We start from the raw sequence: 24,502 nt of genomic DNA on the forward strand, positions 1-24,502 counted from the left end.
ATCCCTTTTTTTTTCATTAAGGAATGGTTTATTCGTGAATTTTGAATCATAGAAATCTACAAAAAATACGGGTTCTATGTCATTTTATATTAATAGTAAGAAAAACCCTCAAACCTCGGAACCTTCGTAGAAGTCCGTAGTAGTACGTAAATAATTTTTTTCATAAAGATTCTGTATGTAACTTTTTTTTTTTTTTTGCTGCATCATTTTACAGCTAGTGTTCGTCTATAAATGCCTTTGAATAGGAGTGCCTGCAGGTCAAGCGCGTTTTTGGGAAGGTCATCTCATTTGAGCATAAACTCCAGGCGTCTTGGTTTGGCCGCAAATTTTTCTATTACCTTATTGTGCAATTCATTTCTTTGCTCTAAGTCTTTAAGCATTTCCTTCTCAATTGAAATTCGGGCTAAAGACGAAAGTCGATCCTCAGCCATATTGCATCTCAAAAATGATCGTATTCTGTCCAAGGTTGAGAAACTTCTTTCATTTGAAACTGAAGTAGCGGGAATGGTAAGGAAAAGTTGTATCAATCTCAGTTTCAGACATTGCAGACAAAAAACGAGTTCATGAAGCATCTCCAAAATAGCTTTACTTGAGGTACATTTTTTGAAATCATTGTCAGAATACAAATACCTGAGCTCACTTGTCAAGGATTTTAGGTCAAAAATACCAGGGTATTTTTTCTGCAACGCATCTATATGTTGCTTAGGGAATGTACAGGAAAAAACTTCAAACTTCTTCACATCGAGCAATTCAAAATATGAAAAGTCTCCTATGTTGGCGAATCGATCCTTTAGTGACGAAATGATGTTTTGAATTATTTCAAAATATACACTTTTGTAGTTGATTCGATTTCCCCTAGTTCTTTTTGTTGTGGAGCGTGTGATTCGTCAGATATCTCCATGTCTGTCATCGTTTGTTGGATCATATTTTCATAATGTTCATTGTCACAATTGTTTGATTGAATGAAATCATGTATTTTATCTTGAGCATATTTCACGTCGAGTTTTCTGCACTGTAAAATGTCAAATAGTTTCTCTACTTGAGAAAAAATGACATAAAAACAGTTAATAAAAAACATGAAAGTGAAATCATTCAATTTTGACAATAAATTGTCGGTTTCACTTAGTGTTGCTTCATCCCATATTTCGCCATGATCAAGAATATCTTCGAGTGCGTTCATTATTTTTTGACGATCGTCTTTTATAGTGGATACAGTTCTTGATTTATAAAACCATCTGGTAGCACACAAAGATGGGATGCTGATTTCAAATTTTCAGAACACACTCTTCCGTTTCGTACTAGATGATGTGAATTTACTGAAGCTGTGTGTAAATGTGAAAAAAATATTTTAACGTCATCAACATTTTCCGTACTTTTACTCAAAACTAAATTAAGTTTATCGGCATAACAATGGATGAAATCGGCGTATTTAAATCCCCTCTCTCTCAATTTAATTTGCACTCCGTTCCGTTCACCTGCCATCACGGCTGCTCCATCATAAGTTTGGCAAACCAATTTTGATTTTGCATCATCGAAGGAATTTAAAGACTTCTCGATTACATCAGCTAATCTTGTGGCACTTTTGTCATCGCTCACGTCATGAAATCCAAGGAATCGTTCAATAATTTTGCATCCATTCACATACCTAACAATGATCGAAAGCTGTGCATGCATTGCACAGTCAGTTGTTTCATCAGCCTGCACTGAAATAAATGGGGCACTTTGAATTTCAGCGTAAATAACATCAGCAATCACGTTATCAATTGCAGATATAATTTCATTCTGTATTGTTCTGGAAACACCTGAAAATTGCCTAGAGCCTTCTTTTGCGGAAAGTTTTGATGCAAACACACTGTCAATTTTAGAGAAACACTGCAATAATTCTCGATAATTACCTTTGTTAAGACTATCTTCCCCTTCATCGTGTCCACGCAATGGTAGTTCTTGTTTGCAAAGATATAATATTGCGTTTATCAGGTGTTTCAGATATTGTCTATTTTCTTCGACCAATTTATTGTGCCTTTCTCTTTCAAGTTTGGCCGATTCACTAATAGCAGTAACTATGTCATACATGCCAAATGTTTTTAAACACTTATAATTGTTCAAATGAGTCATTGATTTCGAATGAATTTTGCAGTCAGCCAAAATATGCCTATAATCAGTATAGCCAGTATCAGTCCATGATTGTCCTGATTTAGGCATGAAAAGCAAGCAAGGCCAACAATAGAGTTTTTCCTCAGATTTACTCGCACATAACCAGTCAATGTCATTAAACCATTTGGATTGGAAGGAACGAGTTCTAACCTTATTCACCAATAAAGGAGTTGGGCGCCCAACTTTGATAATTTCTCGCTTCTCGGCTACATTTTTCTGGCCAAACGATCTATTTTTCAGGTCTAACACAATATCCATTTCCATTATATCTAATTTTAAATTCAGATCATTAACAGTAAATGCAGTAAAACTTTTTTTTTTTAATGTTTTAGAGAATAATCTGCTTACCCGTGAAACACAGGAAAATTAGCCCAAGTGACATTATACGCAAAATACAGGGAACTTCCAAAAAGTAAATTCCATCTGATGAATCTTGAAACATATGATATCTTGACCAGTTGAAGTTATCCGATTAAATTTTCCCATAGAATAAAAGGTAAATATAGCGGTGATAGATTAAATAAATAAAATGACACGAGATTACGAAATAATTTTTTTTTTTTTTTTTTTTTTTAAATTAGAAATAATTGAATTGGGATAAAATAGCGCAGTAACTTAAAAGATGGTATCTAAAAATAAGAATAGAAGGTGATAAAATGGAGTCTAAAAATAGATAATGATAAAATACAGTAAATAAGTAAAATAAAAATAAAATTAAGTGAAATTACGAATTTTTTTTTTTTTTTTTTCGCGTTTAACCGGTGTCTAAGTTGTTTCTTTGATAATTATTTTCGACAGAAAGGGAGCAACGTGGAAAAAACCTTTTCTTTGCTTAATTATATTGCTGGAATGGGAGATTATAGCTGACTCAATTAAACGTCGTGTGGATCTGTTATGCATGTGTTTAAGGAAAGTTGCTTTGTTAAAATCAAAATGGTGGTCGTTTTCCATGATGTGACAAAATATGGCGTTGAGTGTATTGTTGTTTTTTACATCTCTTTTGTGTTCATATATTCTTTTATTTAAATTACGTTGAGTTTCTCCTACGTATATTTTTCCACAATCAAGGCAGGGTATGGAATATATTCCGGCTTTGGTGTTAATGTTGGTGTTAGTTATAATTTTACGTGTTAGATCCCTAATTGTTAAAGAGTTTAGTTTTGTTATTTGAATGCCTGTCTTATTTAGGTTCTTATATATTGTGTCGTTGTTTTTATTAGTTGGTAATGTTAATTGTCTGTTGTGTATCTGGCTATTTAAGGAATGGTCTTGGTTTCGGTTATGGTAAATTTTTAGTGCTTTTCTTTTTGTATTTGCCAAAAAATGTCGAGGGTATTGCAAGTTCATGAATGTACGTTCGATATACTCAAATTCTTCCACGATGTATTCTTCACTACATATTCTCAGGGCCCTAAGAAAAAATCCTATTAGAATACCTCTTTTTACTTTATCATCGTGATGAGAGTAAAAGTGTATGCAATCATTTTTATTCGTGACTTTCCGATGGACTTTAAAACTTAGATGATCATTGTTATTTATGATGTTGATGTCCAGAAAAGGTATGGAGTTGTTATTTTCTCTTTCATACGTATAATTAATAGTGGGTTCAATCTTGTTTAATTTATCAGTGATATTCTCTATTTTGGAAGATATAGGGAGAAAAATTTAAATATCATCAATATATCTATAGTAGGAGGTACCCTTGGGCAATTTATATTTCATGGGTCCGGTTTCGATGAATTCTAAAAATAGACATTCCAAAACCCCACTTAGAGGGTTACCCATGGGCAGTCCAAATTTTTGTTTGTAGCAGAGTCCATCGAATGTGAAATACGTCATGTCAATGCATATACTTATAATTTTAATTATATTATCTATCGGCAAAGGTAATTTAATTTTTATTTTATTTAAGTGTTTTGAAAGAAGGTTGAGACATTTCTTGGTAGGGATATTGGTGTATAAAGATTCTATATCGAGACTATTCATGGTTTTATTTTTCATATCTATGTTTTTTATCTTATTAAGAAGGTCGCCAGAGTTTCTTATATGGGAATTGCTAATTGCGCCCAATAATGGCGTTAGGAGTTTTGTGATCGCTCTTGCTATCTTATGGGTGGCACTGCCAATGCCAGAGATGATTGGGCGTATTGGATTATTATTTTTATGTGTTTTGGGTAAACCATATAAGGTCGGGATTTTAGGATGGTATTCTATATAGGTAGTCCATATTTATCATTATGTATTTCTTTCTTACAACAATGCATTGACGAGAAGGTCATTCCCAAATGTACCAATAAGATCTTCCAATCCTCCCACCATATTTTCCCTGAACACATTGAGCAGTATCTAAGCACATCAGCACAAACTCTTAGAAACAAAGCAACTTATTTACGAACTATTGCCAAATCACTAGCAGACGATCTACACATGAACCACTCTATTTCTAGGAATACAACCTCTAAAATTAAACGACGGATTATATCTTTTAACTCTACCCACAACAGAAAACTTAACAAAAAACTATCCAATCTAATCTCCAACAGCAAATGGGGTTCTATTGGACGACCAAAACTCATACAAAATCTTACAAACCGGCCACTATCAAACACCGAGACAGAAGCCCTCAGCCTTGGTTTAAAATTTGCAACGGGAATCTATCCAAAGATAACAACCAACACAATCGCTCGAAACTATAAACACGAAGATACCGACTTTATGAAAGGTTTCATCCAGGGTATAATATCCACGACCACCGCCCAAACCAGGGATATTACCCTACCAAAACGATACATAAATGCGTTATCACACATGGCTAACGACCATAATATTATCGTCTCACCTGCTGACAAAGGTGGGGGGATTGTAATAATGGAAACAACTGAATACAAAAATAAAATACTTCAACTATTACAAGATAAACACACATATGAAAAAACTACCTCCGAAATAATACATAAAGAAATTGACAAATTTAACAAATCTTACAAGAAATTAATACATAATGATAAAATATGGACTACCTATATAGAATACCATCCTAAAATCCCGACCTTATATGGTTTACCCAAAACACATAAAAATAATAATCCAATACGCCCAATCATCTCTGGCATTGGCAGTGCCACCCATAAGATAGCAAGAGCAATCACAAAACTCCTAACGCCATTATTGGGCACAATTAGCAATTCCCATATAAGAAACTCTGGCGACCTTCTTAATAAGATAAAAAACATAGATATGAAAAATAAAACCATGAATAGTCTCGATATAGAATCTTTATACACCAATATCCCTACCAAGAAATGTCTCAACCTTCTTTCAAAACACTTAAATAAAATAAAAATTAAATTACCTTTGCCGATAGATAATATAATTAAAATTATAAGTATATGCATTGACATGACGTATTTCACATTCGATGGACTCTGCTACAAACAAAAATTTGGACTGCCCATGGGTAACCCTCTAAGTGGGGTTTTGGAATGTCTATTTTTAGAATTCATCGAAACCGGACCCATGAAATATAAATTGCCCAAGGGTACCTCCTACTATAGATATATTGATGATATTTAAATTTTTCTCCCTATATCTTCCAAAATAGAGAATATCACTGATAAATTAAACAAGATTGAACCCACTATTAATTATACGTATGAAAGAGAAAATAACAACTCCATACCTTTTCTGGACATCAACATCATAAATAACAATGATCATCTAAGTTTTAAAGTCCATCGGAAAGTCACGAATAAAAATGATTGCATACACTTTTACTCTCATCACGATGATAAAGTAAAAAGAGGTATTCTAATAGGATTTTTTCTTAGGGCCCTGAGAATATGTAGTGAAGAATACATCGTGGAAGAATTTGAGTATATCGAACGTACATTCATGAACTTGCAATACCCTCGACATTTTTTGGCAAATACAAAAAGAAAAGCACTAAAAATTTACCATAACCGAAACCAAGACCATTCCTTAAATAGCCAGATACACAACAGACAATTAACATTACCAACTAATAAAAACAACGACACAATATATAAGAACCTAAATAAGACAGGCATTCAAATAACAAAACTAAACTCTTTAACAATTAGGGATCTAACACGTAAAATTATAACTAACACCAACATTAACACCAAAGCCGGAATATATTCCATACCCTGCCTTGATTGTGGAAAAATATACGTAGGAGAAACTCAACGTAATTTAAATAAAAGAATATATGAACACAAAAGAGATGTAAAAAACAACAATACACTCAACGCCATATTTTGTCACATCATGGAAAACGACCACCATTTTGATTTTAACAAAGCAACTTTCCTTAAACACATACATAACAGATCCACACGACGTTTAATTGAGTCAGCTATAATCTCCCATTCCAGCAATATAATTAAGCAAAGAAAAGGTTTTTTTCCACGTTGCTCCCTTTCTGTCGAAAATAATTATCAAAGAAAACAACTTAGACACCGGTTAAACGCGAAAAAAAAAAAAAAAAAAATTCGTAATTTCACTTAATTTTATTTTTATTTTACTTATTTACTGTATTTTATCATTATCTATTTTTAGACTCCATTTTATCACCTTCTATTCTTATTTTTAGATACCATCTTTTAAGTTACTGCGCTATTTTATCCCAATTCAATTATTTCTAATTTAAAAAAAAAAAAAAAAAAATTATTTCGTAATCTCGTGTCATTTTATTTATTTAATCTATCACCGCTATATTTCCAAACACAATTTTTAATCTCTACGATATTTTATCTTTTAGACGTAATCCACTACACTAGTTTACTCTAATTAGTTCTTCTCTCATAAAATGTATATACATGTATATATGACATCTAATTTACATAAGGAAAACACGCTGCTCTCCCCCATCATTATATATAGCCCCAATCCTCCGACTCTCTCGTCAATGACCATCCCTCTTGAAGAAGCCCGCATAAATCGGGCGAAACGTTGAGTATCCAGGTCCTTCCACCTCCATTTTATTTCATATCGTCGGATTTAATCCAGCTCAACAATCATATATATATATATATATATATATATATATATATATATATATACACACAAATTTTGTTAAAAATAACGGAATCCTCTGCTTGCTTATACGCTTTAAAAAGTTTTCTAAGGATTGTTTTGTGTGAATATATATATATATATATATATATATATAAATTATTATAGTAAATCATTATGTCAGCCCCTTTAAGACCTCGTTTCTTATCGTTGAGCATTTTACAGTTGAAATAAAGTCGGTCACTTAAGCTTACATGCACAGATCATGATGCTATAATCATTAGATCACTCTGAAAGGCGTTAAGACATTTAAAAATAAACGTTTGAATTTCAACGATATTTCTCGTGGTTAAGGTTGGTCGAGACGGTTTGTTCCGTGACAATGGAGTCAGAGATGACTTTGTTGCTGGGTTCGAATCTCTTGGACGACAGTAATCGTGAAGGGATGAAACACTAGTATCTGTAGGTGTATATATATATATATATATATATATATATATATATATATATATATATATATAGTGCCGGCAAATATATACATATATATAGTGCCGGCAAAAAGAAAGTCCGCACTTGTAATTTAAAAAAAACTGCAAATTTAAGTTAAATTTAATGTAACTGTTTAAACAACCCATACCTACATTTGATTCGCCTTTTATTCCTCTATAATTTTACCTGTTCATATTTTACTTTTAATTTAAATATTCTAGTTTTAACGTCAATATAAAAATAACTTCAAATTGAGGAGGCAAAAATAAAGTCCGCAGACACAAATTCGCTTAAAACCAGCTTAAATTATCGCCCCTAAATCAGTTTTAAATATCCACCAACAGGCAACAAAGCATCTCTAATTGTAATTGTTGTTGTTCCAGGTTGTACAACGTAACATTTAGTCCATATGCCACGACTTTCTCTTAGTGATCATCAGGAGATCATTAATCTCCACCTTTCTGGTTTATCCAATCGAGAAATCGACTGCAGATTGAAATGTGATGAGAAAACAGTACGAAAGACTGTGGAAAAGCACCAAAACACCTACACTGTTCGTGTTGCCCCGAAATCTGGTCGTACTAGAGTTACTTCTAACAGGGAAGACAATGCTATCAAAATCCGCAGCCTAATAAACAGCTTTGAAACGGCTCCCCAAATCCAACAACGGTGCGATCTTGTTAAAAAGTGTTCTCTTTCTACTGTCAAGAACAGATTAAAGGAATTTAATTGGCGAGGATATGTTGCAAGATGCAAGCCAATGATTTCTGTAAAGAACAGAAAACGCCGTCTCGACTTCGTCCGATGCAATGAAGATCATGACTCTTCATTTTGGTCGAAAGTGCTTTTTATCGACGAAAGCAAGTTCAATAGGCTAGGAAATGATGGTAGGCAGTATGTCTGTTGGAGGAAAGATGAAGAATTGAATCCTAAGTACTCAGTTTCAACGCTGCAAGGTGATGGAGGTTCAGTTTTGATGTGGGGCATTATTAATATCAATGGTCCAGGGTCTATAGTTCGCTTGCAAAGTCGAATATATTCGACCAAGTACATTAATATGTTGCCTGAGCATTTTCTACCCTACTATGGTCGGAATTTTGATGACAATCCCATCTTCATACAGGGTAATGCTCCCATTCACACAGCTAACAATGCCAAGAGGTTTCTGGAAAACCATGATATTCCGTGTTTGAATTGGCCTGCACAATCTCCAGATCTCAATCCTATTGAAAAAGTATGACATTACATCAAGCAACAGCTACGCAATGATAAAATTTCAAATTTGGAAGAACTTTGGACAAAAATTAAAGAAAAGTAGGATGCCCTTTTCCCGGAGTATTGCTGCGTTCTAATTCAAGGAATTCCCAAAAGATTGCAGGCTGTCAAATTGCAGAAGGACTATGCTACTAAATATTAACTAATTCATTGTGTTCCTGTTGTATTTGTGCTGCATTAATGTCCTAAAGTTACATTTAAATAACAATTTTCTATTGTGCTGACTTTCTTTTTGCTTCCTCAATTTGAATTTATTTTTTTAAATTGACGTGACCACTAGAATATTTCAATTAAAAATGAACAGGTAAAATTATAGAAGAATAAAATGCCAATAGAATGAGGTATAGTTTGTTTAAACAGTTACATTAAATTTAGCTTAAATTTGCAGTTTTTAAAAAAATTACAAGTGCGGACTTTCCTTTTGTCACTTGTATATATATATATATATATATATATATATATATATATATATATATATATATATACATATATATATATATATATATTTATATATATATGTATGTGTGTGTCTGTGTGTGTGTGTTTATATTCTATTTGTTTCAGGAACGCTTTCGATTCTTTGTGATAATATACACTTTATTAAAAAAAAAAAAATCATTACAAAAATAAAAAAACGAAAAATCTCGAGCAGAAAATTCTGTTATTTTCAACAATGTTTGCTTAAATGAAAGAATGCTACCGAAATGCGCATATACAATCATTCTACCCCATTCTCTTTTATTCGTAATTATTAAATGTTGGTGTTTAGTTTCAACATCATTTTTTTAATATATTAATTCTATATTTTTCTCTGTCGGATACGTCATTTCATCTTTATGAGGCGCTTTGTCTGTCCGTTTGTCACGCGTGAGCTTTAAGTATCATTTTCATTTGTCAGGTTTAAACCTGAACTTTTATTTACGTCTCTAGACGCGCGTATTGAATATGTGGACGCATCTAAAAATGCGTCTGTGTAACTCTGTAGAACGCTCTGTCCATCATTTTGTCAGTCCAGTTTGAAATAGTATTTTCTTTGGTATGTCAAATAAGTTTGGAATAACATTTACTTTTATCTATTACGTAAGTTTGAAATAGAATTTTCGTGGATAACAGCTCATATCCAATGGGCGCATCTTATTTTAGTTGCGCCCAATCTCAATAATACTCCTCTCTGTTATATTTAAACGTGGATGCCTCGAGCGCTCGCAATTAAGATAGGTTCCACATTAATAAGATTTTATTTGATAACTCTTTGACGCATGTTGAGGTTTGATATTGAATTCAATGTAGAAATAATTCATGTTGATCGTTTGATTTTTATTTAAAAAAAAACCCGCCTTAGTTAATAAATTTAACTGGCACGGTGAAGGTGTCGGGGGTGTTTTGGGTGGGCAGAGCAGCAGTCAGTAAGTCGTAAATCGTATCACCAAGGTGCATACGTTCGTTACCATTCTTTGAATCAATCTCATTCGAGATGTATGTTGCAGAGCGTTGTCAATTAAATTTAACAACTGAATTGAATTAATAGTTCGAATTTGTGTCGTGGTTGTGTTTTGTTATAAAGTTTTTTCTTGAAATTAAACTTTGTATAGGTTTGGTTGGGATTGGGTGTTAGCATGTAGTTTGCTATTTGATTGTAGTTTGAGGTGTGGTTTATGTTTTAGTTTTGGTTTGGGTTATGTTTGAGTTTGAGTTTTTTTGAGTTGAGAACTAGGTTATGGGTTTGGTATTAGGCTAGTAATTTATTTTGGAATCTGAGATTTGAGTTGGATTCAAATTCTTTGTAGGGTTTCTATTTGATTTTGTCTGGATTTTAGGGCTTGGTATTTAGGTTGTGTTTTAAGATTTAAATTATGTCTGCTTTAGAGGTTTGTGTTTGGTTTTGTTTAAGTGTTAGATTTGGTTTGGGTTGGATTATGTTTTGTGGTTTGGATTTGGTTTTGAGTTTATGGTTTCGATTGGAGATGAAAGTTTATTGAATTTGGTATGAGGTAGGCTTTGGAATTTAGTGCTTGGTGTGGGCTTGACTTGGCATATGATGTTTATTGTTTAGTTTGGGTTTTAGAGCGTGGCCTGGGTTTCCTTATTAATATTGCTATTTCCTTTGTGGATTCCATTTCATTATTTGGATTTGGTTTAGGTTGGGTTTTGATTTTAGTGTTTGGTTTCAAATTGATAAGGTTTGATTTGCATTTGATCTGAAGTTAGATTGAGAGTTTAGGATTTAGGGAAGGTCAAGAATGATCCACAAAATAATTGTTTGCTTTTCTTTTCAATATTTTTATGTTGTTTTTCTTTTTTTGTTTTGTTTTTAGAGTTTACATCGAAGATGTTTTTTTTTTGTGATTTAGATTATTTCTAGTTGTATGTGAGATTTGAGTTTGGATTAGAAGGCTGGTTTTGTTCAGGATGAATTTCATTTTATGATTTAGATTTGGTTTACGTTGGGTTTTGAATTCATTGTTTGATTCGGTATTCGTTTTCGAGATTAGAGTTTGGTTTGCATTTGGTTTAAGTATCGTTTTCGAGTTTCGAGTTTAGTTTGGGTTATCAGATTTGGTATGCGCCATTGTTGTATCTGCAAGAAATAGAGAAGTTTAAAATGATCCACAAAAGAGTTTTTTTTTTTTTTTCAATATTTTTTATTTTTGTTTTTTTCTTTTTTGGAGGGGGTAAAGTTTTCTGTTTTGTTCACACTCATAATCAGAAAACTAAAAACGATGAACTTTTGTTTTACTTGGAAATAAAAATAAAAAATAAAAATAAAATATTGACATTTCCTTCTTATCCCTTTTTCTTTTTACTCTTTGCCTGTAGCCATTTTTTCATTAAAAAAAATTTTTTTACCTCCATTTTTTTCCTATTAAAAACACGCACAAAAAAAAAAAAAAAAAAAAAACAGACAAAAATTTGTTGGGAATTCTTTTTTAAGATCAGGAATTGTTATTTGCAACTTTCATATTCAGACCAGTCCTCACTTATCCACAACGTTTCGACGGCTACAACCTTGTGTCATTCTTAAAATTAAAAAAAAAAAAAATAATAATAAAAAAAAGAGAAAACAATGGGAACTCAACCGCCCCAAGCGAAATTCTACTATTTAATATACGGAAATATTGTTTTCTTGTTCCGAAGTCCATGCTCAAATCGCATCATTTTAACAGGATTAAATGAATATGGACAGAGAAACAAGAACGAGCAGCTTCTGTAGATTAAAAAAAAAGTAAAGAAGACCGGAGAGTATTGCAGCCGAAATATGGTGAATATAAAAAAGGTAAAGAAATAAGGACATTAGTTCTTGTCTTGTCCGAATATGAAGAGAACATAAACGTGCACACATATATATATATATATATATATATATATATATATATATATATATATATATATATATGCATATTGCTTTCATGATTTGTGTGGGCTGTGGTGTTATGTCTGATTATGAAATATCATATATTTCACATTCAATTCATATATATATATATGTATGAATATATATATATGTTCACACATATATGATAAACACGCGTACACACACATATATATATATGTATATATACATATATATACATACATACACACAATATATATATATATATAATATAACATATATATAACACACACACATACTTACATATATATATAACATAATATACGCACATGTATATATGTATATTTGCATGTATATATATATATATATATATATATATATATATATATATATATATATATATATATATATATATATATATATATATGGATGTAAATTGATGTACATATAAATATATAGTGTATATATATATATATATGTAACTCCAGTTCCATGGTATATACGTTAATTTATATTGATTTGGTCATAATTTTTAAAAATCAAATTTGTTTTGTTTTTTTTACATCATCATCATCATCATTATTATTATTATTATTATTATTATTATTATTATTATTATTATTATTATTATTATCATCATCATCATCATGAATTTTTTTTCTGTATTTGTTGAATTTTTTAATGGATTCTTTTCCTGTTTTTAAAATTAATTCACAAAATTAAAAAAAAAGTGTCAATCTTCATTCTTCCATGGAGAGTACATGTTTAAAATATTTATTTTTAAAATTAAAATTTGAATTTAAAATTTCAATTTCAATTTTAATTTCGTATCCTGATTTCATTCCAGTTCTTTGAAAAACGTGTTGTTTTTTTTTTATATCATTTTCTTTTTCTTCTACGCCTCTATCTTTCTTGACCAACTGTTTGTCCGTGTTATTATCCTTGTACCTCTTCTTTTTGTTCCTTTTTTTTTCACATTACCCCCCCCTCCCCGCTTCCCCTGATGTGAACAAAACTAATGTTTTAATTTCATGTATTTTCCTATTATTCTGGCGCCAACAATATTTCGTTATGTTTGAACAATGCAAGGATTCAACTTTTCACGTCTCTCTATAAGAGGCTCTGTGATTTGATTAGTTGGCCAAGTTTAATTGAAACCATTTTTTTCCGTCAGTCTGTATTGAGGTATGAAGATTTAAGTACGACAAATTAAGACACGACAAAGACACGACAAATAATATGAATCCACTGTTGCTCGAATTATGTGTCTAAATAGCATACAAATAGAGAATTTGCAGGAGCCATTTGCCATGCCCTGTCGTGCATTTGCCGTGCCTTAATTTGTCGTAGATAAATAGTTAAACCGATCTGTAAAGCTTAAGTTTGAAATATCATTTTTGTTGGTCTGCCATTTAAAAAAATATTTATATAGTCTTTAAGTTTAAAATTGCATTTTCGTCGGTCTGTCGTGCTTAATATAACAAAACATTTTCATTTGTCTGTCACACTTATGTTTCACGTTTATCACTTTTGTCGCCATGTCACACTTAATTAGAAAATACCATTTATGTCGATTTTTAATGCTTGAATTGGAAATATTATTTTCGTCGGTCTGTCAGTTTCAGTTTTAAAATAGCATTTTTCTTGGTTTGTCAAGCTTACGTTCGAAATAGCGTCTTTTAAATTCGCCCAAACATCTTCGTTAATCAGCAACGTCCATTGCTCGGTCAGTTACGTAAAAGTCTCAGATTTTTGTCGGTCTGTCGCGCCTCAGTATAGAAATGAGTCAGAAATTGGTTAAACAAATATTTTACTGTCAGTAGTGAGTTTGAGAGAACCGGTTCAAACTAGTCGAATCCCAACATTGTCCAAAAAAATTGAAAATAAAATAAGAAATAAAAAAATAAATAAACACTGCACACTGCACATCAGCATCCGTAGAATGCTATTAACCATGCAATCATTTATTCATGCAAATCGGACGTCTTGCCTTTTTTAGCTACGGAAGACTCTAATAATAACCTATAATTTTAAACATTTCTCCAGCTCTCCAAAACGCTAACCTAAAAAATTACATGTATGTAACGGTTGAATATTTTTCCAATCATTTAACTTGTTCGTTTCATTTTCCCGTGCTACTCTCTTCATGACACCCACTGCTTTACCATCCGTTTCGTCATATATATATATATATATATATATATATATATATATATATATATATATATATATATATATATATATATATATATATATGTGTGTGTGTGTGTGTGTGTGTGTGTGTGTGTGTGTGTGTGTGTGTGTGTGTGTGTAATACTAAATGAAAGATGAGGAATGGAAGTTATATATAAATAATAATAAGGAAAAGTTAAGGAGAAAGTTAAGAAAATTAATTAATTTTTACTTAATTTTCCCCTTAACTTCTCCTTATTGTTCTGATGATATAATAAAATTATATATAACTTTTATCCATCATATTTAATTTAATATTATTGTTTGCTCCTCTTAATAGTGTTGAGCTTTTCTTATCTTGATAAGTTTTGCTTTGTTAAAGATTTACTCTTTGATAATATAATTATACATTATACACACACACACACACACACACACACACACACACACACACACACACACACACATATATATATATATATATATATATATATAGATAGATAGATAGATAGATAGATAGATAGATAGATAACGTTAACCATCTCATCAGCGGTTCAATAATGAATTCTTGACGAGACGGTTAACGTCGTCGAAACACAGATTGATCAGCGTAGATCCTTTTCTGATGTTTACATAATTTTATTTAAAAACTATATGCATATGTATTGAGCACTTAATATTTGGGGGGGGGTAATATGTTTGAATTATTTAATATAATACATATATATATACACGTATATATATCTATATATATATATATATATATATGTGTGTGTGTGTGTGTGTGTGTGTGTGTGTGTGTATACGGACTCTATCTTATCGCTTATTTAAATGTTTGTTTTATTTTCTATGATTATACCCACATTGTCACTGCCCGCTTTATATTCTACGTATATATCATATTATTGTCACCGTCAGTTCAGTATTATTCATTTTTTTTTATCTTCATTGTTTCCTTCATTGCTAGCCACTTCACTTACAGATTTTTTTTCCTTTTGGATTTTCAATCACGGTCATTTTACTTCGTGTCAATTAAATGGATATTTTTATTGTCTACGCCATTGCCACTTCTGGGTTTGTATCATTAGATATTTTCTCTTCTTTTCTTCTATTGCTTCTTTTCAGCGTTTTATTTTTTACCAATAGCCAACAAAAATGTGTTAAAAACAACTATACAACAAACAAATAAATGTTACCAAAGGCAAGCTAAGTTACTCTTTTACCTAGTTGGATAAGTTTTTTTTTAGTTTTTTTAACTTATTTTCAAACTTTTTCTTTTTACTTGCACTTACCTCTCAATTAAACAAAACACCGGTAGAAACCCACCCAATAAATTTCACCACTCAAAAATGTAACGTTCTACCAATATTTTGTTTAATTTTCTATTTTTGAGCGATTATCGAGGCTCAACATGTCTGTAATGAGATCCTTATTTTTTTTCGTCCTAGCTTAAGAGGCTTGGCATTACTTTTGTTTTCGAGTAAAAAAGGCGTTAAAATAAATTCAAACACGAAAACATTATCTGGGAAATTAGAAGAATAACTTATCTTGCCTTTGGTAACAGTTATTTGCTGTATATTTATTTTTTTCGTCCTCTTTTTATTTGTTTTGTTGGCTATAGTCAAAATGTCGTCGATTTCTTCTAGATTTTCACATTTTTTTGGTCTTCTGCTAATGCAAACGTCAGCTTCTTCTTCACTCTCTTGTTTGTTTGTTTTTTTGTTAGTTTGTTTTTTCTATGCTATGTATTTACGACCCATCACTTAGTTAAATATATATTTTGTGATTCAAAACATGACGGTTAGAAGATCAGCCTCGTGTAGTATTTTTTCATTTTTATATGTAAATATTTATTTATTTAGAATTTCCAATTTTTGGCTTATACCAAAGCCCTCATCACGAAGGTTCAGACAAAGGCCGGAAATTAGAAATTTTGAATAAATAAATATTTACTTAAAAATTTGTTTTAAAAAACCTTTCACGAGTTTGATCGTCATGTTTTGAATTTCATTTCCTTAAAAGTAGATTTCTATTAATTTTAACAAATATTTGCATGATCGAACGCAAACACCACACTGGACGATACAATGTCTATCTTCGACAACTAAAGATCGCAGCCAAACGCTACCATGGCTAGTAAGTGTCGTCTAAACCTTCCTGATGAGGGCTTTGGTATAAACCGACAATTGAAAATTTTAAATAAATATTTATTTAAAAAAAAAAAAAAAAAAAATACTGCACGAATCTGATCTATTAACCATCATGTTTTTAATTACATTTTCAACGTGCTTCTTTTAACAGTGGATTTCTATTATTTTTTTAAATATATATTTGTATTCTACGCCTATATCATCATTGTCAGTACTAATTTTTTTTATTATCATTATTAGATCGTGTTAGTGTTCAGTCGAGATTGAGAAAGAATGTAGGTTATTCGAGCCTAGAGGTCAGTATAAAGGACTAATGATTTTCATACATAAATGATTGCGATGAAACTTTGACAGGGCATGTTTTATTATAGACAACAAACCGCAAAAGTCATCCAAAAATATATAACAAATAGATGTTAGCAAATAATGTCACAGTGACATTGTAATAAATGTCACGGTGATATTTATTGGGTGGAATACTACCAATATTGTTTTTTTTTTTTTTTAATTTTCGACTTTTGGACGATTCTCGGGATTCCAAAGGTGACAGCCTCATGTCGCCATCTTTGTTTTCATTTTAACTTAACCGCTCAGCACTACATGCGTTTCAACGTAATAAACTATTTAAAATAAGTTAAAACACCAAAATATTATCCATGTAGGTAGAAGAGTAACATATCTTGCTTCTGGTGACATTTATTTGCTATATATTTGTTTCTTGTTCACTTCTTCGGTTTGTTGTCTAGAGTAAAACATGTCCCTTTGATATTGTCGTCGTCATCATTGAGTTATCTCCCTTATCCTAATCATTTTTTTACGGCAGACGACAACATTCATTGTTATTTGTCTAATCAATGACCTTTGAATTTTCTTTCTTATTCTTTCTTTTATTTAATTATTTTAAACCTTTAACTTTTAACCGTTGTTATCAAGTACTCGTTGATCGATGTTAGCTGTGGCAGTTGATTTTTTTAAGTGTTTTTTTTTTTAATATAAATTTTCATTTTTTTTTTAAGAAGATATTATTTTTTTGTTTGTTTTGTTTTGGTTTCTTTAAAAAACAGCTTGACATTGAAGAATTGTCAAATGAAGTAATAGAGTGGACTTAGTCCGATCTTCAGGCTTTTTGAACTGTCAACACGTTGCATTCTTCACCATTATCATTTACTTGAATAGGCTGTAAAGAAAAAAAAAAGAGGTTAATGTAGTTTGGTTCAAGCTTTGTTTAGTGCGTATATAAAAGGTAATTATTAGAAGGCAATAGAGTTTGAATTAAAGTTGAATACACATCTGATGAAGGGAAATGTTCCTGAAATATCATACGGAACTTCCATCAGACAACACTGATGCAAGTAAGAATATAATATAATGAGTATATGTAACACACACACACACACACACACACACACACACACACACACACACACACACACACACACACACACACACACACACACACACACGCACGCGCGCGCGCGCGAACATATATATAAATATAAATTTAAAAAAAATAAACAAAAATTGTGATTGTGAGTAAAAAAATATTTTACCTCATTCTTATTGATTTTCCAGACGTCATCAACCAAAAATCTGTACAGGTATTCACCGACATCAAGGTCAAGGTTCAAAAGATATACCTCGTCTCTGAAAAGTAGGAACGATTGAAATTCAGCAAATAATTTCTTTAAAAAATTCTATGTGGCATTTTAAAATCAAAACGAAGACTATTAATTTATACATGCAAAAAAAAAAAAAAAAAAAATCCTTGACGACACGATTTTAATATTACAGGGTGTTATTGGCGTCAGATATTTTATTCTTATTCCCATTCCCCACAAGGTGGGAAATTTGAAAACGAGACTTTCTGATTGACATGGTTTTTTTAAAACTTTGACGGTTTTGCCTGTTACCTTTCTCTGGAAGTCAATTGACGAAGGAAAATGTTCCTGAAATATCATACGTTCAAACTATGGTGACAGACACATGTGCTGTCTTATATTATTCTTACATTTTCCATAAGTTAATACGTTCCTTCCTTGCATTCACACACTTTCATTGTTCCCTCTAGCAAAAGCATACACTAATTTTTATTTTAACGGGATTTCTACTAGATATTTCTAATGTGTGTTAGACATATTGGGATCAAAAAGGTGAGATGATTAATCGTTTTGTGGATGTTTACTGGGTCAGTTGTTAAACATTGGAGCTTGACATATCGAAGGCCTTCGATAAGGTATGGCATAAGGGCCTACTTCACAAGATTTCCAGCTACGGTATCACTGGAAATGTTTTCTCAATCATTAAGTCGTTTCTCTCTGATAGGTTCATAAGAGTAGTGGTTGACAGGCAGAAATCAGAGGCCCACAGTATTAATGCTGGAGTCCCTTAGCGGTGCATCCTGGGCCCAACTCTCTTCCTGATCTACATCAATGATCTCCCAAAACACATACTTAAATCATTTGTTGACATCTATGCTGATGACACGACCATCTATGGCAACACATCAAAGGCCGTAAATGACAAAATTCTCTCTGATTCTCTCTCCTCTAATCTTGAGCGTGTGGTACAGTGGGAGAAGAGGTGGCTGGTCACTTTTAATGCATCCAAAACCAAGCTTCTATCTTTACATCATCAACACTCTGATCCCTATCTCGCATCAATTGAAATGGATGGCTCTCGTCTTGGGGAGGCTCCATGTTTTGACAAGCTTCTGGGTTTCACCTTTACTCCTGATCTAAATTGGAACACGTACATCAGGTCTGTTGCCAAGGATGCTGGGAAAATGGTGGGATCCTTCTACCGCTCCAGAAGATATCTTACTACTGATGCAATTCTCTATCTGTATAAAAGCCAAGTACGTCCAAGGATGGAGTACTGCTGCCACATCTGGGCAGGAGCTGCTAAAAACAGCCTATCCTGCCTTGACAGAGTACAAAATAGACTTCGTGGTTTAGTGGGGGGATTTTCTTCCTTGCAGCCTCTCTCTCACAGAAGAGACGTTGCGAGCCTGTCTTTGTTTTATCGTTATTTCCATGGGAAGTGCTCGTCTGAGCTCCAATTTCTCGTCCCCCCTCGCCAATCCTTCACGAGAAACACCCGTCTGGCTGAAACTACTGTCAATAATTTTCCCTACTCTTTATCTGTGCCTAAATCCAAATGTAGATTCCATGAGCAGAGCTTCTTTCTCAGAAGTGCACGACTGTGGAACTCTCTTCCATTTACCTGTTTCCCACCTGGCTACAATTTGTATGTCTTCAAGTCCAACATAAACAAATTCCTGACAAACCGCCCCCTTAAGTAAGACACTCTATCAAATCTCCAATACTAATGATTACTACAATACTATCTCATTGATTACTGTACACGCAATAACCCTGATCCCTGAGTGGCCTCCAGGCCTTGATAAGTGGTGACCTTCATGTAAAAAAAAAAGCTTCTGTGAATCCAACCACAGAAAAGCAACGTGTTCAAAGTATGGCAGGCGTCTGTAGTTAATTATTGGTTGCATGTCTCTGAACGGTTTTCAAGAGATCAGTGTCTTGAACAAGATAAAGTTTGCAGACTGATTCACCTGAATGCATGAATGAAAGGTTTCCATCAAGTTTGGCTGAAGATATTTGATTCATTTTCACTATTGTAAAAAATGTATGACTCCATCTTTACAGGGTGGAACGATAAACTTGTCGCCCTAGGAAAGACGACATGATTCCATTTCCGTTTGATGAAAACCGATTTTCTTTTTTTTTTCATCTACTGGTTGGCCTGTTGTGTACAAATCCCAAGAGCGATAGGAGCCTTCTATCATGTCTGAAAGTGACGCAATGTTGAACGAGCGGGATCAAAGATGTGGCACTGTATAACGCATGCTCTCTATCGATACAAGTTATGACAACAGGACCATTGCCAGCACCCTCAAAATGCATCGCTGGATTGCCACGAATAACAGGGACGTGCCCAGGGTGATGAAACAAAATTTCCAGCCACGGTTATGATCTTTGGTGTGGTTTCAAGAGAGGGCCACATCATGCCACCTCAAATCTTCGAAGTCGGTTTGAAAGTCAACACTAAAGTGTACCTGGATGTGCTGAGAAAAATGCAATAAAGTGGCTGCTAGCTGACCCTGGGTGTGGCAGCAAGACTCGGCACCGACCCACACATCCAAAGAGATCTAAGCTTGGTTTCAGAAGGAGTACTACGGCTTTGTACTCTTCTCTCACTGGTCCCCCTTCTCTCCCGAACTGAACCCGCTGGACTACTTTGTTTCGTCATACATGGAGAACATCACCAACATGACCTTCCTCAACACCAAAGTCAGCCTGATCGTCACCATCCGCTGAGCTCCTGCCAGGCATGCTCCCCGTTCTAGAGTCATATCAAGGTGGTGATTGAGGCTGAAGGCGGCCACATTGAATAGATGTCAGTTATGCTACGTAATCAAGTTACCTGAATTGATTTTTTTTAATAAAATATTTTAAAATGAACCTGTAGTGTTGTTTTTCTTTAGGGGTGATAATTTTATCATTTCCCCCTTTTATTACCTCAGTTTTTGTTAAATAGTAGGATAAACTGAGTTCTAGCTTTGTTAAGAGAAACTTTCATCAGATTCCTTCAAAATTGTTGGATTTCACTTTCAGTTATGTTGGTTGGAGAAGGTATGAACCGACTTCCCCAACCCAATGAGTAAAATAGCTGGGTAAACTAGACCTTCAGGCTTTGCCAGTCAAAGAGAAGTAAAGTAACAATAATCCTTTGGACAAGTAACCAATCTGTGGTTAAAACAGTAGAGTCGAATGCAATCTGCAGCCTTTGTTTGCAGCGGCGCTGCTCGGCCTTCGGGCAAGCAAAGACCATATGTGGGGGCGACCCCACATATAAGACCTTGGTCAATGTAGGGGCAACCCTTCATACCAATTGTCACTATCCAGCTCCCTTACTCCCCGGGGAGTTGGTCCCCATTTCCTCTTCACTCCTCGCTTTAAAAATCGGCCTTGTGCCTAATTTGCTCGGTGAGGGAGCAAATAAATACCAGCCTTTGTTGCAGTTCGCTTAATAGAAAGATTAACTTCAAAACAGATAAGCATGAAGATGGCTTCTATTATCTTTAGATATGCTCAAGAATCTCTATAAGTTAATCCGTTCACTTGTAGTTTAAAAAAAAAATTTTCGTCAGTCTGTCAAATTAAATTTGAAAATAACATTTTCGTTCATCTGTCACATGTAATTCTGAAATAGTATTTTTGTTGGTTTGTCATAGATAAGATTGAAACAGCATTTTCTTCAGCCTGTTGCACTCAATTTTATAAATAGCATTTTACCCGGTCTGTCACAGTTAAGATTGAAATAGCATTTTCATCACTCTATTACATTTAATTTTAAAATAGCATTTTCGTTGGTATGTCAGATTTAATTTTTAAATAACATTTTACCCAGACTGTCACAGTTAAGATTGAAATAGCATTTTCATCCATCTGTTACACTTAATTATTAAATAGAATTTTACCCGGTCTGTCACAGTTAAAATTGGAACAGCATTTTCGTTGGTCTGTTACACTTAAATTTTAAACAACATTTCCATCAGTCTGTCACACTTAAGTTTGCCATAACACATTTAACCCTCAACATGCAGTTTTAATGCTCATCTCTTGAGAATATCTGTTCTTCTTTCAAATACAACTCCATGAATGCAATTCTCTACCCATCACCCTCTCCAAGATTGAAATAAATAGTTAAATAGTAAGGTACACTGGCTAAGGTAAGATTTTATCAATTTCAAGAATAAAATTACAAAAATTAAATTAAAAAATATTGGTACTTGTACAGTTTAATCAAGACATTAAAAAATGAAAATATCGAAAAAAAGGTTATATTATACATATCCGTTTTGGACCGAAAATCTCTGAAAAGAATTTCATTTAATTTGATCGAGTAGTTTTTTTTTTTTTTTTTTACAGTGGAAAAACACGTTTTTATGAGAGCGCATTGAAGTCAGCCATTATGGAAATTTTTAACACGCCATGGGGAGATAACTCCAGGTAAAGCGCCGACACTCCCTCCCCATTTTTAATACTATCTTTTCTTCCTAAAAATCCAACCTTTTGCTCGGTGTCAGAAAAAATTGTTTTTCCGCTGTAAAAAAAACCAAAACTACTTGATGAAATTAACTTTTTTTTCGGAAAACTTCATTCCATAACGAATACGTACAATATAACCTTTTTTCGATGTTTTCATTTTTTAATGTCTTGATTAAACTGTAAAAGTACCAAAATATTATTTAATTATTGGAATTCTTTTGAGATGCATAATTTTTATATTTTATTTTACTGGACTATTATCCTCATCTTTTATGATTGTTGTTTCACAACGTTTCGGCCAACTATTCCTCTGGCCTTCGTCAGGTGTTAAGAGCGATGGGATAGGAATGTGGAATCTTCAACTGTATCTTCAGTAATTACTGCCTTCCATAGTTGTTGTCGTCTCACCCCGTAGCAGTTTCAATCCTACTCAAAGCTGGCCAGAGGATTAGTTGGCTAAAACAGGGGTGAGACAACAACAACTATGGAAGGCAGTAATTACTGAAGATGCAGTTAAAGATTCAACATTCCTATCCCATCGCGGTTAACACCTGATGAAGGCCAGAGATATAGTTGGCCGAAACGTCATAAAACAACAACAACTATGAAAGATGAGGATAATAATAATAATAATAATAATAATAATAATAATAATAATAATAAATTAAAAATATGCCCGAAAGCATTTTTAAAAAATGGCGCTACACAGTCTTCCAGAATTAATTCTTAGATTTTATAATAAACAAATTGATGACAAGAATGGCAATTTGGGAGAAAACAAAATGAACATTTTTTGAAATAAACTTATATGCATTAAGAAATAGATTATTATAATGTAGTATATACGGCATAATCGCGTTGATACACCGGTTCTCGTCAGATCATTGAAGTTAAGCAACGTTGAGCCTGGTTAGTATCAGATGGGTGACCATTTGGGAATTCTAGACGCTGAATGTGCTCTCCGCCTATCTCGGCATTTATTTCCAGTCGTCCTGTGCCTCACTTGCAACTGGTATTTAACAATGTCGTCTCAGCAGAGGTGAGGTTGAAGATTGCACATCTCCTGCCACACAAATTTCATGCGCAGGCAACCCTTCGTGGGTATCCTTAGTCTGTCCAAGACTGAAGGAGCCTGTTATTATAATGTAGTTGATGTCTATGACATTATTAAACACAACAGAAATGCATCCATAAATCCTGTTTTTAGCAAATGTAAACGCTAGAAATTTTATTTTACTATCAGTACTTAGCGAAATATTATATGTTGTATAATTATTACCCAGTGATTTGGGTAGCAGTATAACACCCCGAGGCTGTGAGAGTGAGAGCGCCTCCTTCTTTTCTATATTTCTGACTATAAAAATATCGACCAGAACTAAATATAAAAATCAATGAAATCAATTTAAAACAAAAAACAAATTGCTGCATTGAAAGACAGGTCAACAATTGGTTTAAATAACAGGCGAAACGTGTTTTTGCTTATTCACCTGCTGAAATTGAAATTGGAGAGTGCTCGTCTTTACTTCATATATAATATAAACATCAACTTACGTTTTTGTAAGAGCCACATTTTCTGACCAGTTATTGAAAGATCCCGCCAAAAGTACACTATCCCCTTCTTCATCCCACCGAATTTCAACAGCCACCTTGGCATCCTGGAAAACAAAAGATATACATATATTCAAGGGTCATTCATTAAATAAAGTAGTATCTCAAATACTAATGAGTCATCACTAGGGCTATGACAACAGCATATTCTTTTCATTGTTTTGAATCTCAAGTATATATCCGACATAGTTAGACACAGTTAATCAACCGAGAACCAC

General features: G+C 33.0%; 1 protein-coding gene across 4 annotated transcripts in view; it reads right to left on the reverse strand.

The window, feature by feature from the left end:
- Window positions 1–16,082: 16,082 nt before the first annotated feature.
- The window catches only part of LOC145296758 (uncharacterized), a 156,003-nt gene continuing 147,583 nt past the window's right edge, over window positions 16,083–24,502 (reverse strand). For all 4 annotated transcript variants that reach the window (XM_080142826.1, XM_080142810.1, XM_080142834.1 and 1 more), the window contains 3 exons: window positions 24,228–24,331; window positions 18,156–18,249; window positions 16,083–17,782 (listed from right to left, as the gene is read on the reverse strand). In XM_080142826.1, coding sequence (XP_079998952.1) covers window positions 17,723–17,782; window positions 18,156–18,249; window positions 24,228–24,331 — 258 coding nt within the window. In that variant the 3' untranslated portion in view covers window positions 16,083–17,722. The remainder of the gene's footprint in view (window positions 17,783–18,155; window positions 18,250–24,227; window positions 24,332–24,502) is intronic.

This window comes from Euprymna scolopes, chromosome 2 (assembly GCF_053919585.1).
Source record: "Euprymna scolopes isolate OS-2025 chromosome 2, ASM5391958v1, whole genome shotgun sequence".
NCBI lineage: Eukaryota > Metazoa > Mollusca > Cephalopoda > Sepiida > Sepiolidae > Euprymna > Euprymna scolopes.